At 34.6% G+C, this 19,424-nt stretch overlaps 1 protein-coding gene across 1 annotated transcript; it reads right to left on the bottom strand.

Annotated features, from left to right (window-relative positions):
* Window positions 1–10,163: 10,163 nt before the first annotated feature.
* On the bottom strand, window positions 10,164–11,751 carry LOC112327981 (uncharacterized). Its single transcript, XM_024603740.1, has 3 exons — window positions 11,530–11,751; window positions 10,734–11,046; window positions 10,164–10,513 (listed from the first exon to the last, which is right to left on the bottom strand). The coding sequence occupies exons 1-3, from the start codon at window positions 11,749–11,751 to the stop codon at window positions 10,164–10,166; spliced, it is 885 nt and encodes a 294-aa protein (XP_024459508.1).
* Between the last annotated feature and the right edge of the window lie 7,673 nt (window positions 11,752–19,424).

Below are 19,424 nucleotides of genomic sequence, written 5' to 3'. Positions count from 1 at the left end.
CATTTAGTGTATGTTAGGATCCTGGGTAAGGGGATCACCATGTATTGCCTAGCATACATTTAGTGTATGTTAGGATCCCGGGTAAGGTGATCACCTTGCATCGACTCCTACGGGGTGATGATGATAACAGTGAAATTGGTATCGGTAATGTGTTAAGAGAAAATAATCATGGGTGGTTTTATGAGATCTTGAATGGAGGTTGATAATGGAAGAGGAAGTGGTTTTTAGTAGTTGAAGGAGAAAAAGTCTCCAATGAAAACCAAAAGGGAGAAGTGAATAAAATATGAATGCATGTTTGCCTTTTTAAATTGCTGGATATTTGTATTACTATATTATTGTGATATTCATATTTCAATAATATGTATTTATGCAATAACATTATGCAATGATTTAGGATCAGATGATATGCATCCTCACCTGGTTTGAAATATAGGCCTCTGTTTTCTTTGTCATCTCTCTATTGCTTGATGGATGATGTTTGTAATTTCTGAGATGAGTTTTCTTGATAGCTTAACTCTTCAATCTCCTCAAGTTTTGCCCATGTGATTAATGTGTCTGACTTCCTCTTTATCGCATAGCCTGGACCTTGTGCAACAAATAAAGCTCTACTTAGTTGATCATTCATTGAGAAGTGACAAACTCTCTTAACCATGATGTTTCCCTTTGGTCGGACAATGCCCCTAAATTATGGTGTTCTTGCCTCATTTCCCACTCATTATTTATTTTAATGGAGAAGCGATGCTCTATTACTCTCACTTTTTGAAGGAGTTTATCAAATCATCTATTGCCAATGACCATTTCAAATTGCCTTCAATTGATCTGATTGTATGTATCTTTTTAGCATTCATCAAAATGCACTTGTGTGATAACATTTTTATTAGGTACCATAGCCATCTTGCAAAAGGTAAACCAACCCTGAGTCATGAACATTCCTCCCAATTCTATAAAAACTGCCTGACATTATTTTTTTCTTTTTACCAAAATAATTGGCTTAACTTTATATTTATCAGGAATCCTAAAAGCCCTATAAATAAAAAATATCAATTTTCTTCTTAAATAAAATCCATATATTATTTAAGGATAATTTTAGAAATTTAATCAATCAAGCCCCTACTTAATTATTCTAGGACTAGAATTATAATCACTGAATTAAATACATTCTAGTGCTTAATTTCTATTTTTTTCTTCAATTAATTCACACTTGATTAATTATCCCAGTTTAATTTCCAACTAATAGTTCTTAATGTGTGTTACCCATTAGGTTCCTAATATGTTGGTCCAAATATAAATTATATTTCTAAATAGATAGAATTAAATAAATTAAACAATTTAATTTATTATCAATTCAACAATTGATTAATTTATATTTGAAGATCAAGTGCACCGTCTAGCAACGTGTCATGATCCCCAAAATATTAGGAAAGTCATAAGTGGTTTAACTTAATCTTTCAGTGAGTTGTAATTATTATCCCTTCATCAATAATGTTTCAATTTAGATATTTTAGCATGGAGTGTGTCTGTCATGTCAAATCATAATTGTTTGCAACATTATAGTCATCAATTATTTGAATAAGATTTGAAACTCTTTTCAAATGTCATTGCACCTCACGCAAGGATTTAACAATCAATACTATTTAAGAACATGTGGAACATTTTTCCTAATTTACCAAGGGTGATGACTCATCTCTTGATCACTCAAATATCTTCATATAGTCATGTTACATCCAATGTCTGACTATTTGTTACATTTACCAAGATAACATGTAACAAAATCAAAACATAACACTCCCTATATAAGATAACTTAATGATATCAAGTCTAAGGATCACTTACCCTACCATCACAAAAGCCTTTCCATAAACATAAATGATATTTTTCGTAAGTTTACATGTCATTTGACAAGCACCTACATATTAGCTCTAGGAATCCTTCATATCTTAACTGATGAGATCAATTGCTTCCTTTGATAAAGGAAAGAACATTATATATACTAGTATCAATAACTTTAATAAATGTCCATTATTAAGAGAGCATTGACCAGAAACATTTAGAAACAATACTTTGATGCAATAAGAATCCTATAATTATAACATTTTTATAATTTTATTTGCAAAGTGTTTTTGTTCCATGGACTTTATCTTTACTCTAGATTCATTTATCAAACATTAAATTTATAAATTAAATATAAATGAATATTAAAGATAAATAATGCCTTTTTTAAATAAAATTAAATATGTTTTACATGAATAAAATAGTTCCACATGTAACCAATTGATTGGCTATAAGACATATAAACTAACAATCTTCTACTTGCATTAAAGCCAATCGGCCATGTATCTGATACTATATCCCTTCATATGGTGATCATGCTTCAACTAGGACAATGTCTTAGTGAGAGGATCTGTAAGATTCTCTTTAGTGAGTACTCATTCTATCTTTACATCTTTCATTTCTATGATTTCTCTAATCAGATGGAATCGCCTAAGTATATGTTTGGATCTTTGATGAGACCTTGGTTTCTCTGCTTGTGCAATGGCTCCATTGTTGTCACAATACAGGGCTACTGGATCAACAATGCCAGGAACCACACCAAGTTCAATGATGAACTTCCTAATCCAAACAACCTCTTTTACTGCCTCAAATACATAGATGTATTTGGCTTCAGTTATAGAATTTGTTGTGGTTTCTTGTTTGGAACTCTTCCAACTCACAACACCTCCATTAAAAGTAAAAACATATCTTGACTAAGATTTGCTATCATCAATATGTGATTGAAAACTAGCATATGAATAACTATGAACTTCTAGTACATTTCCTCCAAAGACCAGAAAAATATTCTTAGTTTTTTTTTAAAGTATTTAAGAATGTTTTTAATTTTTTTCCAGTGATCCTCATTAGGATTTGATTGGTATCTACTCATTATGCTTAAAGCATACGATACATTTGGTCTAGTACATAGCGATAGCATCACATACATAATGAATCCTATAGCTGAAGCATAGGGAATCCTTTCCATCCTATCTTTCTCAATCTGTGTTTTAGGACACATGTCTTTTGAGAGATGGATCCCATGTGAAATTGGTAAGTATCCTTTTTTGAATTCTTCCATGCTAAACTATTTTAGCATCTTGTAATGTACATGGATTGGGAAATCCAAGCAACTTTTTATATTTATTTCTATAGATCTTAATTTCTAGTATATAGGTTGCCTGTCTCATATTCTTCATGAAAAAATTCTTGGACAACCAAATTTTTACTAATTGAAGTAAAGGAATGTCATTTCCTATTAGTAATATGTCATTTATATATAAGATTAAGAAAACGACACTGCTCCCACTAATATTTTATGTAAACACAAGGTTTATCCATAATTTTTATGAAATCAAATTGTTTGATTGTCTCATTAAAACAGATATTCCAACTCCTCGAAGCTTGCTTAAGTCCATCAATAGATTTTTATAGTTTGCATACTTTGTTGGAAAATTCTTTATATTCAAAACCTTCAGGTTATGTCATATACACATCCTTGTGAAGATTCCCATTCAGGAAGTATGCAACTATAGCATGCAAAATCCTTATGGATTTTAACATAACTATCAGTGAGAAGGTTTCATCAAAGTCAACACCTTGTCCTTGTCTATAACCTTTGGCAACTAGTCTAGCGTTGTATGTTTGTACATTACCATCCATGTCAGTCTTTCTATTAAAGACACACTTACATCTAATGGGTTTTATCCCTTCAGGTGGATCAACCAAAGTCCATACTTGATTGGTGTACATAGAATCCATTTTAGATTTCATAGCTTCAAGCCATTTTTTATAATCAATATCAGATGTTGCTTCATGTAGTTGGTGGGCTCATCAATCATGAGCAACTCATCATTCTCAACATCTATGAGAAGTTGATATCTTAATGGTGCATGACGTGTCCTACCAGATCTAGTAAGTTGTGTTTCTTCAACTTGAGACTAATAATCCAATAGTACAACCTCATACTCATGTTTCACTTGGATGTTAGTTTATAGCTATTGAACTTCTTTAAGTTTGACGCACGTGTACGGCGTCACGATGATTTCTCCACTTTCAGGTATATTGTATCTATCTAGCAAATATGGGGAGACAATAAATTCTTGTCTTTTATCCGTGAAAAGCAGGAATGGGAGTCGCCAACTAGTATTTTGGTTACTAGAAACCCTAACTGGTCTTAGAGATCGGGCACGGGGACTGGTTGCATAAAGGGAAGGTATTAGCACTCCGAATACGTCCTACCTAAGGTAAGCTGCATTGTTTAATTGTCTGATATATGTTAAAAGGTTATTACATTTCTAATTGTTGGTCCATCTATGGTTTAAGAAAAGTTCTCCTCGGTAAGGAGATCCTATTCTTATTGCGTTAAACCTAGCCATTCTAACGTCAATAAGAAAACTATCATTTTAATATCGAGAATACGTCTTACGTATAAGCGCGAAATCCTTAATATTAAAAGAAATAAAATGATTTTTTTGGAGTTTTTGAAATATTGGCCTAGTTCTCATGACCTTAATAAACTGATTATTAAAGGCAAAATGCATGTTAAAACATATTTTTTTAAAATTTTTCGTGCTATGAAAATACAATATGATTTTTTTCGAGAGACTTGGTCGTATGCAAGAAAGCAAGACATTTTTTTTCTTTTTGCAACATTTCAGAGAAAGCCGGGTATTTTAATACCGGATTTGTATCTTTACGGTATAAAAATACAAACCAATATTAAGTAAAATTCAGTAGAAAATACGCGAAAAAATCACAAATTTGTTTGAAATTCTTAAAATATTTTTTGACTGGGTTGGACCCGGCCCAATGCATTTTGGTCTGGGCCGGGTGGACCGGTGTTGCCCGGCCCAGTGAATAGTGGATTACACTCCACTGTTCACATGGAACGTAAAAAGTGGATAGTGAATTAATTCACTCTCCATTGTTCACTTGTGGAATAGTGGAGCACCTGACGAAGAAGAAGAAGAAGAAAGGGAAGGGGAATGAGGCTGACCTGCGGTTGCTCACGGTTCCAAGCGGCGGTTGCTCCTCTTTTCTCTTATGTTTATGTGGTGCTTCTTCCTCCTGTTTCTGTCACCTTGCTTCTCTGTTTCTTATTCTGTTTCGGACGCCTTGCTTCTCTATTTCTTGTTCCATTTCTGACGGTGGCGGGGCTGTTGTCGATGGTGGCTCAGGGCAGTTCTTGTGGCGGCGACGAGGAAGGGAGTCAGTGGTGGTGGTGTTGTTAGTAACCGAGGGAGATAAATTGTTTTTTTTCTTTTCCTCTATTTTTTGTCCTTCTGCGTTTCCTTTTCTTTCCTTTCTTCCTCCCTTTTGTGATTTCCTTTCTCTTTTGTTTCCCTCCTTCTCTCTGTTCTTTCTACGTTATCCTCTCTATATCTTCCTCGTCCATTGTTTCTTTCTCTCTATTTTTTTTTGCTCCTCCTCCTTCACCGTCCCTTTTCTTTTCTTCCCCCCCTCTCGGTTTTTCCTTTTTGGGCGGTATTTATAGGGGTAGGGGGAGCGGGATCGACCCTATCCATGTCCCTATCCTAGCGGATGGGGAGGGAGGCCACCTGGTGCTGGGTAAACTGGCTAATGGGGGTGTCGCTTGCAGGGCACGACTCCCTAGTTTCTCATCATGAGGGGGTGTGGGTGGCGTCGGGCTTTAGGTTTTGATAGAACAGGTGAGGAGGGGGGGGGAGGTAGGAAGAAACAAAGAAGAAAAAAACAAAAAAAACTTCTCTTCCCGTGTTGCACGTCTAGGGGAAAAAGAAGAAGAAACGGTGTTGCTTAAAGCGGCATTGTTTTGTTTTCTCTTTTTTATTTCTTAAACAGTGCATGAAACGGTGCCGTTTTGCCCAAAAGGCTCCAAAACGTTACTTTTTCAAATTCATCTCTCTATTTGCGTGCTTTTTTCTGTTTGGTCTTTGGTTTCGGATTTCTTCAATCAAGTCCCTAATTGGCCATCAAACTTCAATATTTATGCAATTAAGCCCTGATTTGACCAAATCAACTCTTAAAAATTATAATTTGACCCCAGAACTTTAATCTCTTCCAATTAAAGCCTAAATTGATTTAAAAATCCATCTTAATCAAACCCTTTATAAATTCAATTAAACCTTCAATAAAATTTAATTGAGTCTATAAACATTTGATTTTGGACATTTCTTCCTCAAATTGAATTGTCTTTGTCAACAGGGCTCTCATCAGTCAACGATATACTATCAAATTCCAATCTTTGTAGTTTTGAACCTCCTCAACCAATTTTTAGCCATTTTCTAGGCACTCTAGCATCCTCTTTTCACTGTTATTTTTTTTTATTTCTTCCGAATATATATATTTTAATTTTTTTTATTTTCTCCTTTTTTGTGTAGGGACCTAAAAATGGGTTACAACAGATGCCTCATCTTTACAATACTTACAGATCAAAGACTTTGCGTAGTAAGTTTTGTAAAGATAAACAAAACTGATCTTCTCGAAGTTTGGTTGATCTGAAATTCTGTCTTTATATCAATCCCCTTCAACTCGAAACTAACGATCAAAACTATATGCAACTTGGTCATCTTGAGATTCCGATCTGGCAATCCTCTGAATTCTATCTTTGATTGGGTTAACTTGAAATCATATCCGGTGATTCTCTTTAACCAGAATTAAAGTTTGTGTAGCTCGGTCAACCTGAAATCCCATCCAGCGATTCCCTTTAACCAAAGTTAAATTATGTGTTGCGGTTAGGTTAACCTGAAATCCCATCTGGCAATCCCCTTTAGCTAGAACCAATAGCCTCTGTGTGGTTGGGCTAACCTAAGATCCCATCTGGTAACCTCCTTTAACCAGAACTAAAATCTTATGCGTGGTTGGGCTAACCCGAGATCCCATCTCGCGATCCCTTTTAACCAGAATCAAAGTCTGTGTGTGGTTGGGCTAACCTGAGATCTCATCTGGTGATCCTCTTTAACAAGAACCAAAGTCTATATGGTTGGGCTAACCTGAGATCCCTTATAGCGATCTCTTTTAACCAGAACCAAAATCTTGTGCGAGGTTGGGCTAACCTGAGATCCTTTCTGGCGATCCCTTTTAACCAGAACCAAAATCCTCTGCGTGGTTGAGCTAACCTGAGATCGCTTATGGCGATCCCCTTTAACCAGAACCAATATCTTCTGCATGGTTGGGCTAACCTGAGATCCTATCTGGCGATCCCCTTTAACCAGAACCAATATCCTCTGTGTGTGTGCAGCTCGGTTAACCTGAAATCCTATATGGTGATTCCCTTTTACCAAAGCTAAAATATGTGTCGACGATTTGATAAACTTGAGATCCCATCTGGCGACCTCCTGGCAATATGACTTGGCTGGAGAAGTCATGATAGGATAGGGCTGGAAAGCTTGATGCTTCCTGATTGCAGGGTTGACTTGAAGACTCCTCCTGTTGACAAGGTTGATCTTCTCATTTCTTTGAGATTTTCCTAATGGTAGGGTTCATCTCATCTTCTTCCCGTTCTGGGGGCACAACCATGATTCTCTGTTTTTATCAACTCAATGATTCTTTCTTTGTCCACAATCTTGCTGGATTTCATTGAGGATTTTCTTGTAACAAATCAAAAATATGTGTGCACCCTTACCTCATTTGAAACATAGGTCCCTTCAGTTTCGTAAAACTCTCTCTTAGCAGGAGCTTGTTCCTGTGTTTAAAGTCATATGTTGAATTATGTTTCTCACGCTGTCCGCCTTACCCATCACATCTCAGGGAAGAAATCCCCAATTTGTTTTTTGTTAGGTGACCCTTTTCCAAAAATGCATGATTTGTCATTGCTTTTTATCATGCTCTTATCAATGATTTAATTTGTCTTTCTCAATTTAAGGGCTTTTTGGTTTTGTTCCATCACAAAAATCTTTCTAAGAAGAAAATTCTTTAAAAGCCTTAACTTTGTTCATGACAACTAAAACTTTCAACATACGTATTGAAGATTCTTTTAAGCAACTCCCATTGAGGGTTTTATAGGTTTCTAGAATGCGGCTTGTCTTTAGGTCGAGCTTTTACCAAAGGTGACCTTGTGTTTAATCTTTTCGAAAGGTTTCAAGTATCTACTTGAAAAGGCTGTGTAGAAAAGGGGATTGTCTCGTATTAGCGTTTTTCTTGCATGGATAAAAGCGGATTATCACTCCTTTATCAAGTCGTGTGAATCGTAAGACCAATATCTATCAATCCAGGTTATGCGCACTTGATTAGAAAGGACTTTTAAAGACTTGTAATGTAGGCTATATCTATGGGCTATAAAGGAAAAGGATGCTTTAAGGCTCAAAAGTGTTTGAGGGTTTAAAGACCTAACCACTCTTCTTCTATCTCTTGTTCTTGTGAAGTTATCTCATAGGTTGTGTTTGGAGAAACTTGCTTAAGGGTCCTCCTCTCAAACCATCATTTTTTTTTCATCTTTCCACTTTCATGTTGATGCCTCTAAGTGTTGGGTTCTGACTTTCAAAGATCCAAATGTTCTCTTTTTTTGGGTAATTTGCTCAAATTCCTTCTCCATTTTATTCTTAGCCTTTTCTCAATCATTGGGCTTCCATTCTTAACCCTTTCTTACCATTGATTCTACCATTGTCTTCATCTTTTCTAACAAAAGATCTCTCATTGGCCCTAGTGTGGGGTGTGGTCCTAGTCAAGGTTTTCATAAAAAAGAAACTCGTTCCGGCTCAAATGGGGACCACTAAGGATATAATCTTTAGAAAGTGAAGGGCTAACAAAGATGACTTTTCCTCATTTCAAAACGCATAGTTTAGGATTGATAAACTTTGTTCTTATCCTGAAATGAAATTGCATGTGATTACAGAGTGATTACCCGGCCATTTTATCTATGCAATTCAAAATGCTACCAAAAACAGGGTTTTATATTTAGCTTTGGTTTGTTTGGTTTGGTCACCTCTTTACTGGGAAATGCTTAAATTTCATCTTTGAGCATTTTATGATACTGCCTTGTAATCATGCACAAAGCCAATTCTTTCAAGATTTTCCTTTTTAGAAAATAAACAAATTAAGTGTTGTGAGATCAATGCAATGAAAACAAAGGGGGTTCTTTACATAAAAGAAATCATGGCCAAACTTCACTTTATTGATTTTGGGAAAAAACTGAACACATTAGACATAATATCTCTTTACAAAATCAGAATTCACATGTCTGGCTAGACCTTCTCCATCCATTCCAGACAACTTCAGAGCTCCTCCTGAGAAAGCCTTCTTCACTACATAAGGACCTTCGTAATTTGGAGCCCATTTGCTTTGATCTTCTCCTGGTAAAGAAAATAGTTTCTTCAGCACAAGATCTCCTTCTTGGAACATACGAGGTCTGACTTTCTTGTCATATGCCTTGGCCATCCTTTTCTGGTAGAGTTGATGATGACAGATTACAGCTATTCTCTTTTCACTAATCATGTTTAACTGTTCATATCTCACTTTGGCTCATTCAACCTCTTCTAATTCTTAATCCATCAACACCCTTAACGAGGGGATTTCTACTTCCAAAGGCATCACCGCCTCCATTCCATATACCAGAGAATACAGAGTAGTTCCTGTCGAGATTCTTATTGCAGTTCGATACGCATGAAGAGCAAATGACAACATCTCATGCCAATCCTTGTAAGTGACTACCATTTTCTGAATAATTTTCTTGATGTTCTTGTTAGCTGCTTCCATGGCACCATTCATCTTTGGCCTGTAAGGTGAGGAATTTGAATGCTTGATTTTCCATTTGGTACAGAGCTCCACTATCATTTTGTCATTGAAATTCTATTCATTATCGGTCACTATCTCTTCTAGAGGACCATAGCGACAAATCAAGTCTTTTTCTATAAACCTCTTCACTACCTTCTGTGTTACATGGGCGTATGAATTGGCTTCTACCATTTCATGAATTAGTCAATAGCTATGAGGATGAATCTATGCCCATTGCTGGCTTTTGGGTTAACATGCCCAATCACATTAAATCCCCACATAGCAAATAGCCAGGGAGATGCTAGATTAAATAGAGGAGTCGAAGGCGCATTGACCTTATCACTATGTACTTGACACTTGTGACATTTCCTGACATAGTCGATACAGTCTTTCTCTAATGTCATCCAGAAATAACCAGCCCTTTGTATTTTCCTTGCTATCATCTACCCATTAGCATAAGTTGAGCAAGTCCCTTCATGGACCTCTCGTAAAGCATTTCTAGCATCTATCTCATTCAAACACCTTAGCAAGGTTCCGTCAAATGATCTTTTATACAGAATCTCTCCGTCTAAATAGAAATCCATGGCCAATCTTGTTAGGGTTTTCTTATCCATCTTCGAAGCTCCCATAGGATATTCCTGATTTTGCATAAAATTCTTAATATCGTAGTACCAAGGATTTCCATCTATCTCTCCTTCAACTGAGCAACAGTGAGTTGGGTTATTTCTGATGTCAATGTGTAAATGTTGTACCTTATGCCCGAGATCAATCATAGCCATAACAGCCAACGTGGCTAAAGCATCCGCAAAATGGTTCCCTTATCTTCCTAGATGGGTGAATTTTATCTCTTCGAATTCTTCTGACAATGTGGATAAATATTCCTGGTACGACCTTAGTTTTTCTTCCTTGGTTTGTCATTCTCCTTTCACCTGACAGATAATCAACATTGAGTCACCATACACATCTATCTTTTTTTATCTTCAGTTTTAACGCAGCTTCTAAACCGAGGATACAAGCCTCATACTCAGTTGTATTGTTGGTACATTCAAAATGCAATTTAACTGAAACCGGATACTGCTTTTTATCCGGATAGATTATAATTGTGCCAGCCCCATTACCATACACATTCACTGCCCCATCAAAAAACATGGTCCACCAATCTGTCTTCTCTTCTTCTTCCTCTATTGATAGTACATTTTCATCAGGCAAATCAAAATCCAATGGCTCATAATCTTCAACAACGTTATCAGCTAGGTGGTCAGCAATCGCGCTTCCCTTCACGACTTTTCTTGTCATATACACTATGTCATTTTCTGATAACAAAACCTGCCTTCTTGCAATTCAGCATGAGAGATAGGGCTTGTTACAAATGTACCTCAATGGATCCACTTTTAAAATCAACCAAGTGGTGTGATACAACATATAATGTCGTAATCTTTTTGTCATCCATACCAACGCACAACAAATTTTTTCTATCACCGTGTATCTTGACTCACATTCGGTGAGCTTCTTACTTAGGTAATAAATAACCATTTCTTTCCTCCTAGTTTCATCATGTTGACCCAGTACACATCCCATAGCTATTTCAGTTACTGTCAGATATAGTATTAAAGGTCTTCCTGATATAGGAGGAACAAGCAAAGGTGGACTTTGCAAATAATGCTTGATTTTATTGAATGCCTCCTCACACTCCTCATTCCAAGTCCTAGGATTCTTTTTCCTCAGTAGCCGAAAGATAGGTTCACATGTTGTGGTTAGTTGAGCTATAAATCGGGTAATATAGTTCAATCTTCCCAAGAATCCCCTCACCTCATTCTCCGTCTTTGGGGATGGCATGGATTGGATGGCCTTCGCTTTATCAGGATCCACCTCTATACCCTTTTCACTTACCACAAATCCTAGCAGCTTTCCGGACTTAACTCCAAACGAACATTTTGCAGGGTTGAGCTTCAGTTCATACTTCCTCAACCTCTCAAATAACTTCTTTAAAACCTTTACATGATCTTCTCCCCTCTTGGACTTGGCAATCATATCATCTACATACACCTATATACCCTTCGGGAAACATGTGATGTTACATCGTAGCTTCGAAAAGAAACGAGCCATGTTTTGTCTACTTAGATAAGGACTATTTTATAGGAAAGAGATATTAGGGTTTCCAATGTATCGCAAAAAAGAATGTAAAAAATCAGGGTTGTTACAATAGTTATTGAAACAATTAAGTATAAATTATCTACTTAGGTAAGGACTATTTTATAGGAAAGAGATATTAGGGTTTCCTATCAAATAAAAAGCAAGAGAGAAAGGAAGAGGGGGCGACCAACCAAGAGAGAAAAAGCGCACCTTCCTTTAAAAGAACCTGAAATCATGCATTCTTCTTTCTTTTTGATTAGTTGTTCAATAGACATGCAAGGCTAAACTTTTTTTCTTGGTTGCAAGGACACAGAAACCTTCAGATTTCAAGAACTGTGAGATTTATTTTATCTTTTCTTTTCAGTTTATATGATGAATGAATATGTTTGTTCTCCTATGCCTATTTTCTATGATTGTTTATTTTAATTGCTAGAGTGGACTCTAAGTTATTATTGTGAACAATCTAATGCTAAGTTTGCTATCAAAACCGGAGTTGTGGGTATATAAACTTGTGAAGCAACAGAGTTTAATAATTGTGGCGGATCTACGTTATTAATCTTAGGGAGAACATTCGAACAAATCAAACATGAACTACGGACAGTTATGTTGTCTAGATTAATCAATTTATCTAGTTCTTAAGGTTGCCATTGAATTAAATTACTAGTGCGGACACTATGGTTGTTTGATGGTTAAAATTAGTTATACAGTGGATCTGTTAACTAATCAACATAAAACAAGATAAATATTCAAAGTATAAATTGACATTTCATTTCCATGATCAGTTCTGATTTCTGTAGGTGGACGTTTGCTTGTGACCAAGTTTTGTTTTCTTGATAAATTTTGGTTTTCTTTGATTTAGAATTGATTGTTTCTTTTTGTTTACTATAGCATAGCATAGATAACTTCAAACTCCTCCCCTCCAGTTGCATATCAAATAGCATAAAAATTTGAACTAAACCTTCCTCGTTGGATTGACCCCTTGCTTGCTTTATACTATCTTGTTTATTTAAGTTAGGCTAATTAATTTGTGTGACCGCGACATCTCAATATTATGACTGGTACAAGTGTGTTGGCCAACGGTTGAAATCAAGAGAGGGATCAACTGTTTTTTTAACATTAAGAGGGAGACATGCGATTATTGGTTTTGTCTTTGAAAGGGATTGTCCACACTAGTGATTGAAAGGGCCAGAATGGGTCGGCCACTAGAGGTTGTTGTTAGCGCTGATTGGTAGGTCTTGGTGCAGTGGTTGTGGAGAGAGCTTCAGTTGTCAATGATGAGAATGGATGGTGGTTGTGATGAAAGGAGTTATGGTAGATGTTGGCTATGTTGGAGGAGAGGAAGCAATTGGTGGTTTTTATATTTGACAATAGAGATGATGGACTTGTGGTTGATGTTGGGATGAGATGATGGGTCACAATTGTTTTTTTGTTAAGACTGTTGTGGGATGGGTCGCGATGTTTAGTGGACAAGAAGGTGTCGATTTGCTCGGTTGTTTGGTGGTGTTGTTAGAATGGGCTTTCGGTTGGAGGTTGAAGGCTGTTTGACAACAATGGACTGTTTGTTGGTTTTTCTAGTGTTGGTTAGTGGACATGAGAGAGGCTGTGAGTTGTGTGATAACAACTAGTAGAATGGGAGAGAAGATGAATGCTTTGAAAACAAATTTTAAATTTTAAATTCATTCAAAAAGACATTGAAAATGATGTAAATGCATCAAACATAATTGGATTTTTTTTATTGTTTTTCACTATTTTTGGATTGTTTTGAAAAATATTTGAAAAAGAATGTCAAAATTGGGTTATGACACGTTCCATGATATTTTAATACATCCTTCACTTACTCTCTCTCTCTCTCTCTCTCTCTCTCTCTCTCTCTCTATATATATATATATATATATATATATATATATATATATATATATATATATATAATGAAGTTATTAACAATTATAAACTACAGAGTTCGCATAAAAATATATACCTAACAAAAATTGTACAATAATAACATCTAAATCAACACTACCGTGTTGTATATGATGAACCTGCATGAAAAAGTAACATTATAAGAAATATTAGCTAACCATAAGACACATATACATATTTGCTAAAAATAAGATTTAAACATGTTTATTATAACCTTTATCACCACTTCCCATCATGAACAATTCAATTTAAATGACAAATTTATAATTTCACATAAAACATTAGTACTTATTTCATATATATTCTTATAAGTCACAGCCCAAATGATTGACCTTGAAACAAAGTATTTACATTACCCTTCAACCAACTGAACGATTATGATACTATGAAATCAACAATCCTTTAGTTGTCATTAACGACCATCTAAGTCTATAGTCCCCAACACAGAGACTAACTATGTAATCAACAATTCTTTAGTTACCATACCCGGCTATCTAAGTCTGTAGTCCCCATCATAAAGGTTGATTATGTAATCAATAATCTTTTAGTTGTCATCGCTGGTTAACTAATTACATAATCCCTGCTGACTATGTAATCAACAATTCCTTAGTTGCCATCCCCAGCTAACCAAGTCAATAGTTCCCAACACAAAGGCTTAATTAATTTTATCGAGAACTTAATTGCAAGAAAAATAAGTTTTTGAAGTCAATTTGGGTGTTAATTGGAAGATATTGAAGTTTGGGGACTAAAATTAGACTTTGAAAAGTTTTAATTGGTCAAATCAGGGGCTTCATTGTGAAAAAAATCAAATTTTGTAGGCCGATTAAGGACTTAATTGCATATTCCCGAGACTAAGAACCAACTTATAAGTGGCGCTCAATTTCGGGGGTAGAAATTGGTGAAATAAGGGACCAAATTGAAAGGAATTGAAATTTTGGTGGTTAATTAAGGACTTGATTGCATAACCCCATGCCTATGAAATTATATGTTTGCACCCCAATTTTTCCATAGAAGTCTCCAACATCTTGTCCCCGATCAACTTTCCTTGCATTTTGAAATTCTGAGCTGATCAAGTTGACATAATTAAACGAATGAATGTGAAGCTACAAACCTTCAAATTGAGAAAATTTGAATCCAAACAAAAGGTATGCACCTTCTCTACCAACTTCAGGTGGTTTTCGATGACATTTACATCAGAGTTGCTCCGGCGAAGCCTCGAAAGTAATCAACCTAATCAGTCTTGACTGCAACATCCATTTTTCAAAAACAACCTATTTTTTCCGTGTGTTCACACTTAAAGCTTCTTAAAGGGTTCTTATCAATGGCTTTAAAATCTCCCTCTCAAGATCAAAAGTCCAAAAATAGCTTTTTGCCCTATAAGTCTAGCCAAACCACCAAGTACCTCTAAAACCAAAACCAACATAGTACAAGAGCTTCTAGTTGTTAGCTTCCGTCCATAACCCTCTCACTTTGATCAAAGGGCTAACCTTTAATCAATCTTTGAGGGAATCCATAAAAAAAACTTAGAAAAACCCTATAAATACCCTGGAGAGGAGAAAAGGAAAAAAAAAGAGAGAGAGGAAAAAACATGGGGAATACTCTGTTAATATACCTTATTGTTAAGGTTTAAGAGCCTAACATAGAAGGTCTAACAAAGTTTGAGAAGAAAGAGAGTGAAAGGGAAAAAAAGAAGGAAAAAAGAATATAAAACAACAACCTATAGTTGACAAGCTTGGAGAAAATATAACCATGTAAAAACTCAAGGGTAGAGTCCATGTGGCCTGCCTATTCATGCTTTCTTAATGTTTAAACCTTTTTTTGATGTTTTTTCAACTTGTTTTAGTGTCATGATGTTTTCTAGTTTTGTTTTGATTAATACATAAAATTATTTTTTTATTATTTAAATCTTATTTGGAGTTGCTATTGATGCTATTGAGTGTCAAGATAATATGTTTATAACTGATTTTGATAAAATATGATAGTTTTGAATTCTGCTAAAAGGTGGCAGTGGTGATGTCAAAAGGCGGTTTAGGTTTCAAGTGTTCAAATAGTTAGTTTTGAATCAAAATTTGATGTTTTTGTTGGCTGTTATTGGGGTTGTAGTTATAAAGTTGGAATTTAATGCATGTTTATGATGATTTGATTTTTTTATTAGTTCTTTTGATTCAACTATGCTTGATATTGACAATTTAGGTTATGAGGATTAAGAGCAATGTGTTTAGAGGCATAAAATGTTTATTTCTTGGGCTTGGCAGTGCAAGGCAATGGCTAGGTTTTTGTTAGGTTTCTAGGCAATGTTCTTCATGTTCTTGGAAAGAACATTGCTTTAGCCCCTGGATTTGAATCAATTTTGGTCAATTTCTTTACACAAAACCTTTCTTTATACTTGATTAGTTAATAATCTAGGGTTTCTTATCATCAATAACATGTTTTTTTTTTTAATTTCATCCTTTAATGTTAGGTTGGTTAAGAATTATGTTTCATAATTATTGTTACTTTTTCTTATATGGGGTTATTTCAATCTCATATCTCGGGTCTCGGGCTCGACAAGTTAACCCAAGTGAACTCAGTTTTTTTTCTCTATAACTTTTTTTTTCCAATTTTTCCCTTCACTATTGGGATGGTTTAAGAATAGATTTTTATAGTTTTATTTAATTTGATTTTTTATAGGGTTATCTCAATCCCACAACTAGGTTGAGGATTTGACAGGCTAACTCAAGTGGACTCAAGTTGGTTTTTTTTGTACTTTTTAAAAATTAATTCTTTTTAACAATGTTGCCTTTTAATATTTTGATTTTGTTGAGAATTGAGCTTCAAATATTTTTTTTTTCATTTTACTTTCTATAGGATTATCAGGTTCTTATTTATTTCTTTTTCTTTTTATAGAGACCTTTTAAAAATATCAAGGGATATCTTTGATGATCGTTCTCATTTATTTGTTTTTCTCATCTATAATATTGATGATCGTTCATTTTTACAATTAATCATTGCCAAATTTTTTGTTTTGTTTAGTTTATTTATTGTCGTTCATGTTTTTTTAATTATATTATTAAATTAATTGAGTTTATTAAACTCAATCGAGTTAATATCCTGAGTCTTGGATTTCTTTTTCTATTTCTTTAAAAATTTTACCCACGCAAATGCAAGCCACCAATCTAAGTAGCCATTTAAGGTTGTGGCACAACTTCTGGTTTGCCCCCAACTTGTGTTTTATAGTGTTTAGTAAACACCCAAACCTCAGTTTAGAAGTGGCATTACCCATTAAAACTGAGGTTGAACCTTAATTATTGAATAATAACAAATCCATACTTTTTATGCCATTTGATTCAAGTTTTCAATTGCATTTCAATTGATTATTGTAATTTCTTTTTAATTAAAATAAGACCTTAATGTTATTTTCTATATTTATTATATATTAATAATGACATCCTTCTTATCTAATTTAATTATGAAATTAGTACATGTCATTTTATTTTGAACAATAATTTTAACCAAATACTTATTTTCATCCAACTCTTTTATGTAAAAATATTTTTTAAGAATCTATTTTTTAAAACACAAGTGCAAAAAGTAACACAATATCAAACAAACCCTAAGTAGCAAACTAATTTGGACAAACAATTCCAAAGAGCAAAACAAAAGAAAAACACAAAGTACTCACAAATACAAGAGAAAGGGCTATGGAAAATCTACTCTTGCACAATAATCACATGTACAAAGAAATTTTTTTTTAAAAAAATAAAAAATATGATAGTTTTTAAACTCGACCCAAGATAATGACCAAGTCACATGTCAATTCGGTTAACCCGGGTTGAAAGCTTTTGGCCTTGGTTTTCTACTAAAGAAAACCAACCACTAACCCATAATTCATGGTGTAATGGCATTCACTCAAACACATAAGCAAAAAAACAAAATCATGCCACCAACCACTCAAGAAGCAAATGACCCACATCTCATCTCATTGTCACACTCAATTGCTATCTCACCTTCAAATGCAAGTTACATGTATGAAATTAGCTTTAGGCCTTGGTTCTGCAAGTTATCTTAATGTAATGAGGTTTTCTAAGCCAAGCCACATTATCACTCATCTCTTTCCCATACTACCTCGACTTGTTTCCAATAATCACATAAACAACTTCCAAGCACCAAAAAATGCCCTTTCTTCATCTTCTCTCTCTTGCCACAACTTTTGCAAGTGTATCTTCTAGTTACCTACAAAACAATTTTCCTTTTGCTTCTCTTCTTCTCATCATCTGCTCTTGATTTCATTCTTGCCTTTCTAATTTGCTCGATCTAACGATCTATCACCGCCCATGAATATAATGACTTGTTGCGATGTCGCGGTCGTATAAATTATTTACCCTAACTTAAATAAACAAGTTAGTATAAAGCAAGTAAGGGGTTGATCCCACGAGGAAGGTTTTGAAGTTATCTATGCTATGCTATAGTAAATAAAAAGAAACAATCAATGCTAAATAAATAAATAAAACTAAAATTTATCAAGAACACAAACCTTGGTCGCAAGTAAACGTCCACCTAAGAAATCAGAACTGGTCATGGAAACGAAATGTCAATTTAAACTCTGAATATTTATCTTTTTTATGTTGATTAGTTAACAGATCTATTGTATAGCTAATCCTACCCATCAAACAATCACAGTGTCCACACTAGTAATTTAATTTAATGGCAACCTTAAGAACTAGATAAATTGATTAATCTAGACAACATAACTATCTGCAGTTCATGTTTGATTTGTTTGAATGTTCTCCCTAAGATTAATAACGTAGATCCTCCATAATTATTAAACTCACTTGTTTCACAACTTTATATACCACAACTCCGGTTTTGATAGCAAATTTAGTAATAGATTGTTCACAATAATAACTTAGAGTCCGCTCTAGCAATTAAAATAAATAATCATAGGAAATAAGCATATGAGAACAAACATATTCATTCATCATATAAACTGAAAAGAAAAGGTAAAATAAATCTTAAAATTCTTGAAATCCAAAGGTTTCTGTGTTTTTGCAACCAAGAAAAAAAGTTTAGCCTTGCATGTCTACTAAATAACTAATAAAAAAGAAGGAGGAATGCATGATTTTGGGTTTCTTAGAGGAAGGTGTGTTTTTTCTCTTGGCTGGCCACCCTCTCTTTCCTTTCTCTTTTTCTTTTTATATCATAGGAAACCCTAATCATTTTTCTATAAAATAGTCCTTTATTAAGTAGACAATTTATACTTAAGTGTTTCAATAACTATTTTCCTAAAAAAAAGAGAAATAATCTTGCATAAAATCTTCAAGCTTTGAGTTTTGACTTAGATGAGCTAAATTGTTGAAATAAAGACTTGATGTCGGTTTGGATGCTTTGAGAAGTATTTTGGACTTGTTTCTTCACAAAACCTGTCTGCTGGCAAAATTCATATGTCATCTTAGAAAAATCATATCTTTCTCATATAAGCTTGTCTTCTTCTGACATTTGGTATGGTGATAGGTCTTCGAGTCAGGAATCCAACCAAATTGAGTTTGCATCAAATGGACTTCTGTAGCTCAAGATATTCAAGTCGAAATGGCTGAAAGTCAACACAGGCAAAATGCGATATTTGTCTGTGAAGGCTACGATTTCCATGCTTTTTTTTTCTTGCCATATATTTA

The sequence above is a fragment of the Populus trichocarpa genome, chromosome 6, assembly GCF_000002775.5.
Source record: "Populus trichocarpa isolate Nisqually-1 chromosome 6, P.trichocarpa_v4.1, whole genome shotgun sequence".
NCBI lineage: Eukaryota > Viridiplantae > Streptophyta > Magnoliopsida > Malpighiales > Salicaceae > Populus > Populus trichocarpa.
Note: the sequence above shows the minus strand (reverse complement) of the source record. Positions and strands in the feature narration are given on the sequence as shown.

Excerpts from the sequence above, each read along its gene's own strand:
- LOC112327981 (XM_024603740.1), bottom strand. The coding sequence starts at position 11,751 with ATGATTGCCAAGTCCAAGAGGGGAGAAGATCATGTAAAGGTTTTAAAG. Across the intron at positions 11,047-11,529 it reads CCCCAAAGACGGAGAATGAG|GTTTTGTTATCAGAAAATGA; the intron begins GTGAGGGGATTC and ends GCAAGAAGGCAG. Across the intron at positions 10,514-10,733 it reads TACAACTGAGTATGAGGCTT|CCACGTTGGCTGTTATGGCT; the intron begins GTATCCTCGGTT and ends CGGATGCTTTAG.